At 32.8% G+C, this 15401-nt stretch overlaps 1 protein-coding gene across 1 annotated transcript; it reads left to right on the top strand.

Annotated features, from left to right (window-relative positions):
- The first annotated feature begins 3838 nt into the window (after nucleotides 1–3838).
- LOC124357065 (arrestin homolog) lies at nucleotides 3839–14851 on the top strand. The gene is made up of 7 exons (XM_046808470.1): nucleotides 3839–3992; nucleotides 5982–6103; nucleotides 8705–9049; nucleotides 10246–10434; nucleotides 11128–11316; nucleotides 12223–12391; nucleotides 13396–14851. Exons 1-7 carry the CDS (start codon nucleotides 3926–3928, stop codon nucleotides 13545–13547), a joined length of 1233 nt encoding a protein of 410 aa, XP_046664426.1. The 5' UTR covers nucleotides 3839–3925; the 3' UTR covers nucleotides 13548–14851.
- The last annotated feature ends 550 nt before the right edge of the window (nucleotides 14852–15401 follow it).

Below are 15401 nucleotides of genomic sequence, written 5' to 3'. Positions count from 1 at the left end.
GAGGAAGTTTTAGAAAATATTAAAAAGAGGTTTATCGAATGGAGTTTTGAACTGCCTAAACTTACACAAATTAACATACCTAGATGCATGGTCACCATTTCAAATGATCAGCCTGAAGACATCACTTTACATCAGTTTTGTGATGCTAGTAAAAATACATATTCTTCTTTTGTGTTCATTAAATGTGAAATAAAAAGGAGTGTGCAAGTTCAAATGGTAAAGGTAAAATCACGAGTTGCGCCTATAAAAGAGATGACAGTACCTCGGCTTGAGCTCATGGCGTGTTGCATAGGGGTATGATTAGCACGTACTGTCAGTGAGAGCCTAAACAAAAAAGTGAGTTGGAGTAATCAGTATTTCTGGACTGATTCAACCACTGTATTGTAGTGGAAAAAATTGAAGATAATCTGGGACCATTTGTACAAAACTGAGTAATGAACATGTGAAACGGAAACTGGTTTCATATAGCAGGAATAAACAGCCCTGCAGATCTTTCCATGGGGTGCTCTATTCAGACTCTAATAGACTCATACTGGCGGGAGTGATCAAAATGGTTAAGAACACCAAGAAATTGGCAAATTTCATCAACATTAATATGTGACTGAGATACAGTTGATGTAGAGAAAAATAAAGAAGATGCTGTACTTTGAACTAACTTTAATAAAGAAGAACACCAATGGTATATGAAATATTTTTCAAACTACAATAAAAAATAAGAATAGTAGCTTGGGTGAATACGTTTCTTCATAACGTTACAAACCCACCAAACCTATTGGTAATAAAAGATTAAACACTTATTTAAGTAAAGACCTTGATGTGTTCTCATATAATTCTAATTCTAATAATAATTATTATAAATGTGAAAGTGCCTTTGTAGGTTTTGCTTTCACGGCGTAAACTATTCAACCGATGTAGGTACTAAAATTTTACATTGACATTCTTACTGTCCCTAGTATGAATATAGGCCTGTTCATATTTCGAAAATCACTCCGCACTACGCCCGACTGGTCTTCAAATAACGAACAGTTTCAATTAGGTCTCTAAAGTTGAAAAATTTTAATCGAAAGAGCCTGTAACACGGTAAACTCAACTTTGGCGTCGGAAATAGCCAACGATTCACTCGAACCAGAAGTAGTCATACACGTGCAAAGCATATGAAATTGCGTGTGAAGCTACGGGTAACTACTAGTTTAATATAAAATGAAATAACCATACGACATGACGTACCGACTTCACGTTCACTACGTACAGTGTTTTCCTTATATACTAGCCTTCAAAAACATCACACATTACTCGTCTTCGCTGTGAGGTTTTCTTTCATTATATTATTACGATTGAATTCACATAAGAAATGAAAATAAGATTTTTCATATTAAATAAATTTGAATGGCCATAAAAGGTATAATATATATCAATAATGAATAGAATATACTCTCATATCAGAGGAAAAGGGCAGTGGAGCATTAACACAGCTGAATTAGCGGAAAAGAGAAGCGCAATCAGCTGATGGTATAAACAGTTCTGCCAACAGGCCTAATAGTTCTTATATATGTTTCACCCTAAATACTCAATAAATTCAAGATTACTTGTATTATGGATATCAATATTTGAATATTTTATTTCTATAACTTCTTCATAAAAAAATACTTTTGCGCAATAAGCTATTAACGTTATTATGCAAACTTAACAGTTCCAATCACTAATATATATATTAGTTTCCATTTTTAAGCCCGCTTGCCTGTTTCAGTTTTTATAATTTAGTTGCATGCATCAACGTTCTTGTGGCCCACAGTGAGCATTGTACGCGGTGTTGAGGGTAGGTGATAGTATAAGTATATTGAACAGTAAAGCCATATTTCTATAATGGTCTGATAAGTAATTGTCTGTTTTTTCTGAAGGCGAGGATAAGTACATTTTATGTTGGGGTTTACTGTTATTCATTGCCACTTCTTTAAATACAATGTTGAATAGAACCGCCCTAAACGTTTGTGAGAAATTTTAATGAAATAAAATCACGAGCGGCAACGAAAATCAACTATTTTTAAGTCTGCCTAATACGAATCACCTCATTTGTGACATCACGGTGTTGACATCACTACCATCGCGGACAGAGATGACGATGTAGCCCATGGGCCGCGCGTGGTTGAATAAGGGCGGAGTGTACAGGTGGAAAGGTCGGAGGGGCAGAAATCACGCGGCTAACATGTGATTTGTTAAGATACAACTTTCAAGAAACCCACCCTAGTCCGGCAGTAAGTGGATTGTGACGCTGCAAGGCTGAGGCCGCGTGTTTCCCACGGTACTGTTTATTGCACAACACCAAGGAAATAGCAACTGCGACGGAATAACCCTCTAACATATTACACTGATACAGTTATCATTTTGCGTCATTGTCTAATTTAGAACCAAAAATGTTATAAAGAGAATCAATGCTAATCACGCCATTGGCTTCACATTTGCACTGAAGCACAACAATAATTAAACCATGTCACAGTAATAAAGCACGGCATCTTTTGCTATTACGAACATAATAAACATTTTAACATAACAAAATAAATAATAAAGAAATATAAAGAGATAATTAAAAAAAAAAAAAAAAAAAAAAAAAAAAAAAAAAAAAAAAAAAAAAAAAAAAAAACTATTTTCAGTGGAGACAGATCAGTTAGTTACCCATTGATAAACAAACTTATCAGGTCTCTGCCAGCTCAAGGCTCTACAGTTTGTTTTGTACACCCATTCTCTCCAGTTACTCGATCTCTGTGTTGTAGTAGATGGTTCCTTAAAATAACTATATTATCCATCGATGAATTATAAAGATTAATACTATCAAAATTTCTCCTTTAATATCTAGTCCTTAACAAATTAAATTAGACTAATTTTAATCATCAACGTGGATAAACGAGATCTTGCTGTTTTTGGATTATTTTTCCAGGAGTGTACTTTTTACGATTATGACATTTCTCTCGATTATACTTAATGCTTTAAAAAAACCCTTTATTCCTTCTGTTAAACATTCAGGTAATTAAATTATTCCTCTCATTGTTAAATCTGTTAGCCATATAAGGTCGTAATAACGTAAGAAATATGTATTTGTTCATAATACACCAAGTTTAAGCTTAAAACAATAATTAAATCACAAATCAATTTTATGGTAATTTGTTTAATTGCAAATTTTATTGCATGATATTGTTTGAATTTACGCTTTTTGTTTAGTTACAAAATATATGCAATTAATATAAATAAAATATTAATAAATATATTCTATACTTGTAAACAACAAAAGTTCATATAGTTTTATTATTAATAAAAATATTCCCCTCGCGTTCATCTAAATATTGAACTGATGTATGTGTATGTATGTACGTAGTATATTGTCAGTGGAAACAAATAAAATAAACGCTGTACAATTGATGTATATCTCAAATACGTATATAAATTAAAACTAATTTCCACAGAGATTTTCAAATTATACTGTTTATGGATCAGTAACATGCAAAATTATCTTTTTCGTACAATTCCTAAGCTACGATCCCTGGACTGACAGTGACAACTAGTTTTTTGATTAAATTTTTAAGTTGATAAATTTTAAATTTTGATTTAATTAAGTCATTAAATTTAGTCTGACATTGTGTAACGACATACAGAGTCAGACGTAAAGTTAACATTGCAAGAGGGAATAACAAAAATAAACAATTTAGTCCTCTCCAGACTCAACAAGTTTCTTGCAGTTTCTTTTGTTACACCCAGTCTCTTCAGAGAGTTGCGCCTTCAACAAGGGCTTCAGTAACGGGATTGCAAGTAAGTAATGCGGTTAGCCAGTGAAAGCATGCAGGCGTAGGGGGAAGCCGTACAGAGGTTTAAAAGTAAGGGTGTACAGCTCTCGACCTACACACCCTACCGGGATACTTGGGATTCCAACACAACCATGTTCCCTATCGTGTTGCTGGCCTACGTCGTCGCCGTCAAGGTATTCAAGAAAACCACCCCTAATGGTTAGTAATAACTTATAAATAACTTGCAATATTTTATGAAACAGCTTAAAATAATTTTGTAGCTTTGGTCCTCTGAATTTAATTAATTAAATGTTTTAGTATAAATGCTATGTTGATATCTTATTATTTTATAACAGATGTAACTAATTATTAGTATTTTTTACGTTACTTTTGTCAAGGTATGATATGAATTAGTGGTTATTATACTTTTATATACAAATTATTTTCCTTAAAATATTTTGGATCGTGACAATAACTTACTTATTTTTGTGTGCATGATTCAATAACTGTTGCAAAATAATATACTGATAATAATTGTATGAAATATAATGAATAATAATGTAAATGTATTATAATTAAAATACTATTTTTTTACCATAAACATGAAACATGCATGGCTAATTACAGTATGATTAAATTATACAAATACAACACACACACACACACACACACACACACACACACACACACACACACACACACACACACACACACATATTATTATTATTATTAATTATTATAAAATTGTATGATTAAATAATTTACAACTTTTCTGACACTAAGTATTTAAAATGTAAAAGTATTTTCTGGTAACTTGTTTAGGTGACTTCCTGCTTACTTTTATATTTAAAGTTTATTTGTGGATAATACCTTTATCTTTTCTTAGTTAAGAATTCATTAATTGTATATTAAGATTTTTCACTTTTCAAGATTAAATAACAAACAAGCAATAAAGAAAATAAAGCTGTGCATTATGATGATATGCACATAAACACTTTAATTATTAATTTAAGATAGCAATTTCCTTTCTAAAAAGTGTTTAAAAACAAATATCGATCTAGTGTTATATTTTTAAATAGTCTTAAAGGTAAGAAAACATATATTTTATTCTTTAAAACCAATTTCTAATAATATGTAGGTCAATCGAAGTAAGAGTAAAATGATCAAGACTCCTAACGGAATTATTTCACATGATAACAATATAATTTTATATCGGTTATTTAATTACAAAACGGTTTCGTACATATTTCAAGTAATGGATTAATTGCTAATACAAGTTAAATTAAAATTTCTTAAACCAAATCTTGTAATATTTTTCCATATTAATCTTTTATCAGTACTATTTGTAATACATTTTGATTTTTAGAAGCTACTTTTGATTCTCAGTAGTTGTAACCAATCATTCTTGTGAAATGAATTTTATTTACATAATGTAATTTTAAAATTTACGGTGGAATTGTGAGTGCCTTATTGGTCATACTATCTTTTTATTAATTCCACGGTCTCAAAAGATAAAACCATTATTGGATTAACCTTGAATAGATCGCTAATTGTTTGCAAGTTTTCTTAATATAGTGTTTAAAACGCTGTGATGGACAAACTTACGTAAAGGAATTAATTTTGGATAGGAAGCTTATCGATATTCATTACCAAAGAGGTTCCCGAAACGTTAAACATTTAACAGTTATTTAAATAACTGTAAAAATAGATAATACGCCATCTGGAGGTAAATTTTATTTTTAGAGTAGCAATACTTAATTTATGAATAAAAAAACTTCTTAAAATAATGAATAGCAATTTTCAAATTTATAAAAGCTCCAGTATAATACTGGTATACTGATTTTTATTGAATCACATTTATTTGATGTAGAAAAAATATAAATACCACTGTTAGGTAAATCAATAAACAGTAGGGAGAGAGAAGCCTGTTGACTGATAATTTGTCAATGATGACGCGCGAGGTAAGATGGTTAGGTTAACAAGATTACAGTCTGCCGGTGTCGTGCACTGCCCTAATGTGGTTAAAGATCACGAACACCAACTACATAACCGTAACACATAACACAGAAACGAACTATTAGAAAATCGAAGCTGACTCGAAACAGTTCAAATTTATAAAAAAAGAATGTTTCTAGTTTAATGTGACACGAGTTTTGAAACCGACATGTGTGACAAAGATGTACTGAGGTTGTTCTGTTCGTTTTGTAGGAAAGGTTACTGTGTACCTTGGAAAGCGAGACTTCATCGACCACTTGGACTCTGTAGACCCCATCGATGGCGTTGTGGTGGTGGACAACGACTACCTCAAGGGCAGGAAGGTCTACGGTCAGGTTGGTATAAAAACTTGGCAATTTAAGTCTGTAGAGTGAATATACAGGATGCACCTGCCATAAAGCGACAGTCCTCTGATGGATATTCAAAGGTCAAACATAATTGTTGTTTTGTTTATGAAAAATATTATATAAATTAAATCCCTTTAAATGCAGTTATAAAAAGTTTGGAGAAATAAATATTTTTATAAATCACATCAGTAACAATGGACTGGTAGCACAAAAATATTTTTAGGGTTACAGCATCGCAAAATTCATGTTCGGCCTTAAAAATAACCAGAGAATTTCAAACGACGTTTCAATTATAGTCCTTAGAGTGGATACTTTTTACGCTGCTGAATAATTTTATGATGAATTGTGGAATTAGGGTATATTGCCACATCGTACGCCTAATTGATTAAGAGTAAAACATCTCAAGTTTTATTATTTTATTGCGATTTATTGTTTTTTGTCAATAAGATTTTGCGTAAATGGGAATGTCTAGAGTAATTGCAATGGTGAAAATATTTTAAAAAACTGTCGTGTATCGTATTGAAACTGCATCTAGGAGGTATCTAAAATTCTTAATAAGTACACTTTTATTAAATAATTTAAGTAATGCTAAAAATGCTTATGTTTTCAATCTTTATTTAAAAATAGTTTGCAAACAGTGAATTTTCAGAAATATATAGAATTCAAGTATTTATTTAACTTCTTTTAGAACTTAGAAATTTATAATGTATGTCTGAATGGACGTACCCTGCGTGTTTCCTTTACTTAGTATTTTACAGATATAATAATAGTACTACCTTTATATCAAGTCGGAACCCACGTGGGCGAATTCTAAAAGAACAAATTAAAGAAAAAGACCAGTAATGAAGAAAAGACGTCGTAAGACGCAACACGGACTGTGATAAAGTAATGCTAACGCGGCTCCGACCCAAAACGCGGGGGTGGTTTTTGGTCGGTGTGGGGGTTTCTATATACCAGGTAGAATATCTAGTCCTGATAGTACATAAAAGGTGTTTTCCCCTTCTAACAAAGAATAAAAACTACACTTATTTCATAATAAAACAAAAATATTGTCAACATGCCTATCAGTAAGACACAGAATCGATGAATCAATAATCGCTCCTTTTAGCCTTTTAACAAATAGTTCGGGTCTTTGAGTTTTTTTTAAAGCAAATTTGACTTATAAAGCCAACAAATTTGACTTTTATTGTACTTAGATACAATGCAAATTGTGGTGATAGACAAATAAATACGTGCTGATGCAAATCACAGAAGAAAAACATTTACGTCTTTGTATCACATTTCCATTCCTTAATTTCAATTTTATTGCACTTAATTTTTAATATAACAATAATAATAATCAGTAGAGAATTCTGCATAGTTTTTTGTAGGCAACTTATCTCATACTCGTTTCTGATATATTTTTAAAAAACTGTTATATTCCTACAGTTTAATTTTTTAAACGTTCGTTTGTATACTACTCATAAGTTGTCCCCAATAACAATAAGCAGTATTTCCGATTGTTTTATTAAGTTTAAATACTTGGTTATAACTAATTTTGTAGGTTTTATTCACCAGTAAATACTTCACCTATAGTATAATTACGCATTTTACTTAGCGGTTAAATTAATATTTTTCACTGACGAGTTCAGCTCATAATGGATTTGTTATAAAAATATGTAAGGTTTTAAAGCTTTTCATAACACGATGAAGCTAAAAATGCTTCGATGAAATGATTTTAATAATATTTTTCTACATTCAGAATTCAGTTGAGTTTTTTTTAATCTGCTATTTACGCAAGAAAACAATATAACAAATGCCTTTGAAAATATTCTAAGTGTACAAATTTTAAATGTTTATAAATAAGATAAAGTTCAAACATTTTTTTGGCTTAAATACATATATTAAATAAATTGATACAATGAAGTATCGAAGGACCCAACAGAACATGACATCGTCACGGCATTTCATGACAGAAATACTTGCGATTTTGCAGCACTTTCACCCCAAAATCAATAAAGTTCTATTTTGAACCAAAAGAAATCTACCAAGTTTCAAGTCTCTACGATCTGTCAATAAAGAGTTATCACACAAACAGACATAATAGGTGGAATATGTGATTCGATTGTAAGAATTACCTATTGGGCCCATTAAACGAATAATTTTAAAATCGACCAGTTTTTATTCACAATTTTAACGCTAATGGTTATACAGTTTAAATATGAGAAGTGATGCATACAATACACTTAACAGTTTAATAAAGAAAGGGGCCCTCTAGTTTATTAACAGAAGTTTCTCGTTTAATGTTACTCGAGTTTTGGAACTGGCATTAGTTATACCAAAGTCACAAAGATATACTGTGGTGGCTCTGTTGTTCTTGTAGGGAACGTCACCGTACATTTTCTAGGGGAATTCATTGACGACTTAGACTCAGTAGACCAAATCGACGGCGTATTTACTTTATTATTTACAGATAACCAAACAACATTCATCCGACCGTACGTTCATTTACATCCAAAAAGTTCATTTTAACTGGATTTTTCATTACATAACCGTAAGATTAGACTTTAGTACACTGATTGAGAGTTTAATACGGACACGTGTGTGCAGGTTTCCACCACATACCGATATGGACGGGAGGAGGATGAGGTTATGGGCGTCAAGTTCAGCAAGGACATCGTTATTGCCAAGAGCCAGATCGTCCCTGAACCCCGCGAGCAGGAGAAGATGGAGCTGACCCCCGTCCAAGAGAAGCTGTTGAGGAAGTTTGGCCAGAACGCATTCCCCTTCACGTTCCACTTCCCCGCATGCTCACCCTCGTCCGTAACACTCCAGCCTGGAGATGATGATGCCGGCAAGCCCCTCGGAGTCGAGTATTCCATCAGGACCTACGTCGGCGACAACTCCGAGGACCGCGGCCACAAGAGGTCATCCGTCACTCTGGCTATCAAGAAGGTAAGGTCTGACGCTTTTAGTGAAAACATAAAAAACTTTTTCGTTCCACCGAATTATTTTTGTTAATGAGAAGAAAATCTCAATGCAATCGTCAACAATTAATTTTTCTAAAAGTATATATAACGTCCAGATATAGAAGTTATCGGTCTTTCAATTGGCGCTGGAGAAAAACTACCAGAATTTATTGACATTTGGACACAATTTAAGCTAAATCGAAACCAACTGTGCTCCATATCCGTAGTTAGTGATAACATTTCTATTTAGATTAAAAAAATCGTTTGTATAAAAATAAAAAAGTGTTCTTTGTTATAAGCTACTTGTAATGTACAAGAAGCTGAAATTTCTTATAGATGTTCTTTATATATAAATAACTTTGTATTTGTATTTATTGACTTAGATTAAATATAAGAGCCTAATCTAACATAACTTAATAAAATAAAGAGCTTATTCTTTCACACTAACCGAATCTGATAAAACTCCGCAATTTTACTAAACATATTCAAATTAAGTTATATGTTTTTTCATGTCTATGAGTTTGAAGGTTAAACGTTTGTGTTAAAAACCAACGACGTTATTGTCTTGTATAGGCCTGCAATAATTTAATTGAATAAATATGACGATTACCGTATGTTGACACTGAGGAATCTAAACATGTATGAAACACGTGTTTCACTTTACACACAGGGTCACAAATTTAATACGCTTTCTAAGGAATAATAAGGCTTTAAACAGAAGCAGATATTCATCACACCGGCAAAAATGTCAATTTTAATATGAAAACGTAAAAGTTTCATGCATGTGAGACTTATATGTTTTCCTTTCAGTGTTGATTTGTTTTCAGGCATACTAATAGTTTTTAAGGTTTTAATTATCTTTAGAAAAATTATTCAATTTGGACTCTGTTGGAAAAACCTGAGCGACCCGCAATGCTAAATGATCCCCGATTTACTAATGTCCGATTTAATTTATAACTTACTGTTTCGCTTACGATTTGAGATTGAGGATAAATTATTTTCTTTCTCAGGTGCTCGTAGATTATCAATTTATTCCTAATTAATCTAGTTGTAAATAATTAACAGTTGTATGGATCCATCCCGAACAAATTTGTATACGACAAATCTAATCAAATCCTTTTAACAACAATTGCCCCTTTTATCTTTTATCTCTAGAATTATATTTCTGGTTCTGGTTTACAGCTGCAGTTCGCCCCTCCCAGCCGTGGCCGCCGTCTCCCGAGCTCCCTGGTCAGCAAGGGCTTTACCTTCTCCCAGGGCAAACTGAACCTGGAAGTCACCCTGGACCGTGAGATCTACTACCACGGCGAGAAGGTTGCCGGCAACGTCACCGTCACCAACAACTCCAGGAAGACCGTGAAGAACATCAAGGTAAGAACATAATTAACGTCGAGCTACCCATTCTCGAAAACCATTATCTCAGTTTGATGAGAGATTACTTTTCTCAACTTTTAATATGGGCTTGGTATAGTTTTAAAAACTACATTTCTCGCCACAGATGAGTTCTTTACAGCTATGATTCAATAATCCTAAATTGCTTTGCTGTGTGACGAATACCTCTATAAAGCTTATTGAAGCTATTTAAGTTTGGAAATAGAAACCGGCTAATGTATGTTAAACTTCAAGAGCTGAAGTAATCTCTGTCTTTTCGTTATTTCAAAAGGGTATTCCCAAAAGTTTCGCAAAAGAGTATTTTCAAATATTTAAATAGCCACCCTATTACGGATCATGGCAAAGATGTGGGCAAGGTTAAACTGAATTGATAGAGTCCACCGTAGAGAACACAACAGGAGATTTAATAAAAACTCGTATTAGTCCTCGTACAGCGACACAATATATTCTGGGATATTTCAGTGAAAATTATTTATCAAGAGCTTTAATTATAAGTACATGTTTAATTAAGAGATTCTATGAGATAATTAGAACTATATGTTTGCCAAGATAGATGCGATGTATTCTATCGATGAAATAGAATGCAGGATTCAGAAATAAAAGCGTAGGAAATCTTTCCCCAAAAGAAATGATACTGTCTCGTAACATAGTTAATTTGGTATCTTTGCCCAGATCTTCGTGGTACAGCACTGCGAGGTGACCATGGTTAATGCCCAGTTCTCCCGCCACGTCGCCAGCCTGGAGACTCGTGAGGGATGCCCCATCACCCCCGGAGCGTCTTTCACCAAGGTCTTCTACCTCGTGCCTCTGGCCAGCAGCAACAAGGACCGCCGCGGCATCGCTCTTGACGGACATCTCAAGGTAGGTTTAGTCTTTATGTAATATGAAACATTGGTTTTTGCTGTGTAATAATATGCTAATTAGTTTCAATATTTGCCTGAGGACTTTCGTAATTTAAAAAATAGTTAAAACAAAAAATAACAATGGAAGTCAAAGAAAAACAATTACTGTATCTGTGCGTTAAGTAATACTTGACATATTAATTACATAACATTTGAACTTTAATCAACTTTGAATTTTGATTCCTCGATTTTTGGTTTCTGTGAAAATATCACGTCCATATACAAATTTCACGGTAAGAATAAATCCATATTCCAAGATACATTTCTAGTTGATCATTTTGAAACTCTAAGAGACTGACTCAAAAAACCTAAAGGACAATGCAAATTTTGCCAACATCTAGGTCAAAATATATTATTTGCAGTTCTAAAAAAAAATATTTTTGGGTATTCATTTTATTAAAATAGTTATAGTTTATCGCTCCTTTAGAAATCTATTATATCTAAAAAAAATTATTCATTGAAAAATAAAACAGACGTACACTAACCCAAATTTCTGTAGGCTACTAAAAGAAACCCAACATACGGACATGGAAAATTGACAATACTGGAAAACATTGTAAATAAATCACAAGTTGGTTGTTTAAAAAACATACGTAAAACACAAGGTACTACCCACCACAGCTACAATGTTTGAGTTAAAGTTCTAACCATAACGAAAAGAATCAAGAGGAGAAAACAGGCATGGTGTAAAGTCTTGATTTTTCTGTGTTTGGTCAATTTCATTGTAAAAGGTGTTATATTATATTATGATCATAAACTGAAAGGTCTGCAAGGGTGAACTCAGATGGCCTATATGAACTTCTACAGAAAAAGATTGTTCCCTCTTGGAGTTGTCTATGTAGAATACAGAGAATTGCTGTTCCAGGACGACGATGTCAACTTGGCCTCGTCTACGATGGTCGCGGAGGGAAAGAGCCCTGCTGACGCCATGGGTATCGTCATCTCCTACTCTCTCCGGGTGAAGCTCAACTGCGGCACTCTGGGAGGGGAGCTCGTCACTGACGTTCCCTTCAAGCTCATGCACCCCGCTCCCGGTCAGTATTTCGTAATATATCACACTGTCTGGTTTATCAGCAAATACGACGAGACTCCTACAATGTTATTCATGCTGTACTAACTCCATTAAACCTTTGTAATTTTATTGTATAAGAATAACGCATTTAACTATTGTTACATATTTTACTACTCTCTGAATTAACAATTTATTGAATAGTATATTGAAATTACTACTCATAATACTTGTCACCCTACAAATAATCTCTTCTCTTCTGCGAATTACGAATATCAATAAAACCCGCAATAAGATGAATAGACAAAATTTTAGCGGTATATGTAAGATAATTAAACAGATAAAGATTTGTTTTTATTAATTGTACAAGAAGAGTCTTATTACTCTTCTTACTTATTAATACTTTCAAAAACTGAACTTAAATATCCTGGATATCCCAATTTTATTAAATATCTTCCTAATAGTTTAATAATATTCAAATATATTTAATATATACCCAAATTAAAATATCTGAAGAGTTTATTTTAATTTTCGGAATATTTGGCGTTCCGATAAAGACATATTCCTACAAACTGTAACAATTTTCCAAGGAAAAAGCCTTAAATTGTAAAGAAATCAGGGTTAATAACTAGTACTTTAATATAATTTTATTTTTTCAAATATACTATTAATCATAAACAAACATTTTTGCCTAATAGTTGTATAACGTAAAATGTTATGCTAAATAATAGTTATATTTTTGATGGGGATGAAAATGGGAAACTATGACTTTCCAGGTCATATTACTGAGATTGACCAGCGTTTTCCAACCTAATGAAGACCGAATAATTGGCAGAAAAGGGCGAGTTTCAGGCTCTAGGATAATTGTTGGCTAACACTATTTGCTTATCTAACGATTGATTTTAAATGAAAATAATGCTATAAAAGAACATACTTATAACGGCTGACGATCGATACATTGTACTAAGTATGTCTAATGAAGATTAAGTTAAGTAAAGTAAACATTTCATGACTTTTGGCATCTTCCAGGAACCCAAGAGATGGAGAAGTCCAAGGCTATGAAGAAGTCCAAGAGCATTGAGCGGTCTCGCTACGAGAACTCCCACTACGCTGACGATGACGATGACAACATCGTGTTCGAGGACTTCGCGCGTCTGCGACTGAACGAGCCCGACGAATAAACTGGACTGCTGACCACATAATAATTCTGCTATGGGTGTTGTGGAGGTGTCGCTGCAGATCAAACGTTGCCGAAGATCAAGGGGTGTAACAATTGGTTTACTTTTATTTCATATATAACGTAAAGTATAACACAGAAAGTGACTTAACTCGTACCTTTTTACTAACCTGTATAGATTAAACTTGCACTGCATGTAACTACCAGGTCGATTCAGCAAGACGCACGAGTATAGAATATCACAAGTTTATTCAACACAAAATTATCACTGCACGGATTATGTTTTAATCTTTAATTTGTATTTAGTAGCTTGCTGGATCTTAAATTTAGCAGTTTCTGAGTGATTTCATGATGCCAAAGTAGGTTAACTTAGCAACGCTTCTTTACTTCACTGGCGATAGATTGTTATTTTAGCACTAAATTTTAACACGAAATGAAAATTTGCACGTAAGACTATCAAAACTTGATATGCTTAAGCAATTCAGTTGGTGCTCTTAAATATTTAGATATTCATATTGACACGATGGAATACAACAAATAGGATTAAAATTGCTTATTTAATTTTGCACGGTTTTTATAGAAAGATATGTTGCTTCTTAGTGTTACGTTTTGCTGTAGGCTATTCTTGCATTGAAACTTAATTCTTTGTAACTAACCGTATAAATAATTGTTATAAGCACATATCAAAAGTAATATATTTTCCTAATAAATTAGTATGTCAACTGTTTATATGTATCGTAACTAGACTTAATTCTATAATTCTATTCTATGTTTAATTGTCGTTTTCATGTACAGCTAACCGTATCTTCAACGCTTTTGTCTGTTTTTTAATCCTTGTAAATAAATTTAATCGATGTGCGTGAAACTAATTTCTAAATAGCTATATTTTTGTCAAAAACATATAAATAATACACCTTTAAGCGACGATATTAATATAAGTGATAGAAAGGTATGGTAATACGGAGAGTTGGTTGACTATACTTGGTCGAGTTATAATAATTCCATAGGAGAAAAAATTATGGAACCAACAACAACACGTAAACCAATATGCCAATCGACCTATAAACAAACCAGGAGCTACATATCAATTTGTACATAAGCGTAACCTGAGTTCCTATTATTCATAAAATAGAAACTTGTGTTTCCATTCCACTGTTCCCTGCCCATTGTTCACAGATCTGTTGTTATGTTGGTTTATATTGTTTCTATTGTGGGTTGTTATCAGCTGGATTATGTAATACGGTTAGGTCTATTGATAAAGGTTTTGGGAATGTATATTGATGGAATCAAATAAAAGTTTCGAGTATATTTTCTCTGGTTTTATTGACACCAAGAATTTCCAGTACATTTAGGATAAGACTATCACTAAACAATGATTGTTGCACCATTCTGTCCACACACAAAATTTCTTCGTGACGTAAAATGCAAAGAGATTGAAATAAAAATCCCAAATAATTAAAAGATAAGTATACTACTTCCAAATTATTCGCCGAGCTTTTAAACAAATGGTTGATATAAAAATGTCGTTTCTAGCTGGTTCCGTGTTATAAAGTTGTTCCAGTATGCACAGGTTCATACAGACCATACTGTGTCCAATAGATTTCAACCCTTTTTTGACCAAGTTTTTGGAATAAAAAATCGTTTAAAAAGCCGCAGAAGGTATTTCAAACTAACTTGTATCCAAACAGAATCGACTAAATTACATTTTATTTAAAAAAAACATTGTTCGAGATAAGTAGTCTCAGGAAGATACAGACTGCTCTGGACATATTTATTAAATTTTATACCTGGGCTGTTGGTTATATTAGCTTGGATTCATTAAATTAATCTCCTTGGAAATTGCCAGAGAGTAAGTATT

The sequence above is a fragment of the Homalodisca vitripennis genome, chromosome 3, assembly GCF_021130785.1.
Source record: "Homalodisca vitripennis isolate AUS2020 chromosome 3, UT_GWSS_2.1, whole genome shotgun sequence".
NCBI lineage: Eukaryota > Metazoa > Arthropoda > Insecta > Hemiptera > Cicadellidae > Homalodisca > Homalodisca vitripennis.
Note: the sequence above shows the minus strand (reverse complement) of the source record. Positions and strands in the feature narration are given on the sequence as shown.

What these genes read in the sequence shown, in the direction of transcription:
- LOC124357065 (XM_046808470.1), top strand. Translation starts at nt 3,926, where the DNA reads ATGTTCCCTATCGTGTTGCTGGCCTACGTCGTCGCCGTCAAGGTATTC. An exon ending in CAAGAAAACCACCCCTAATG is followed by an intron (nt 3,993 to 5,981) that starts GTTAGTAATAAC and finishes TTCGTTTTGTAG; the next exon opens with GAAAGGTTACTGTGTACCTT. An exon ending in TCACTCTGGCTATCAAGAAG is followed by an intron (nt 9,050 to 10,245) that starts GTAAGGTCTGAC and finishes TCTGGTTTACAG; the next exon opens with CTGCAGTTCGCCCCTCCCAG.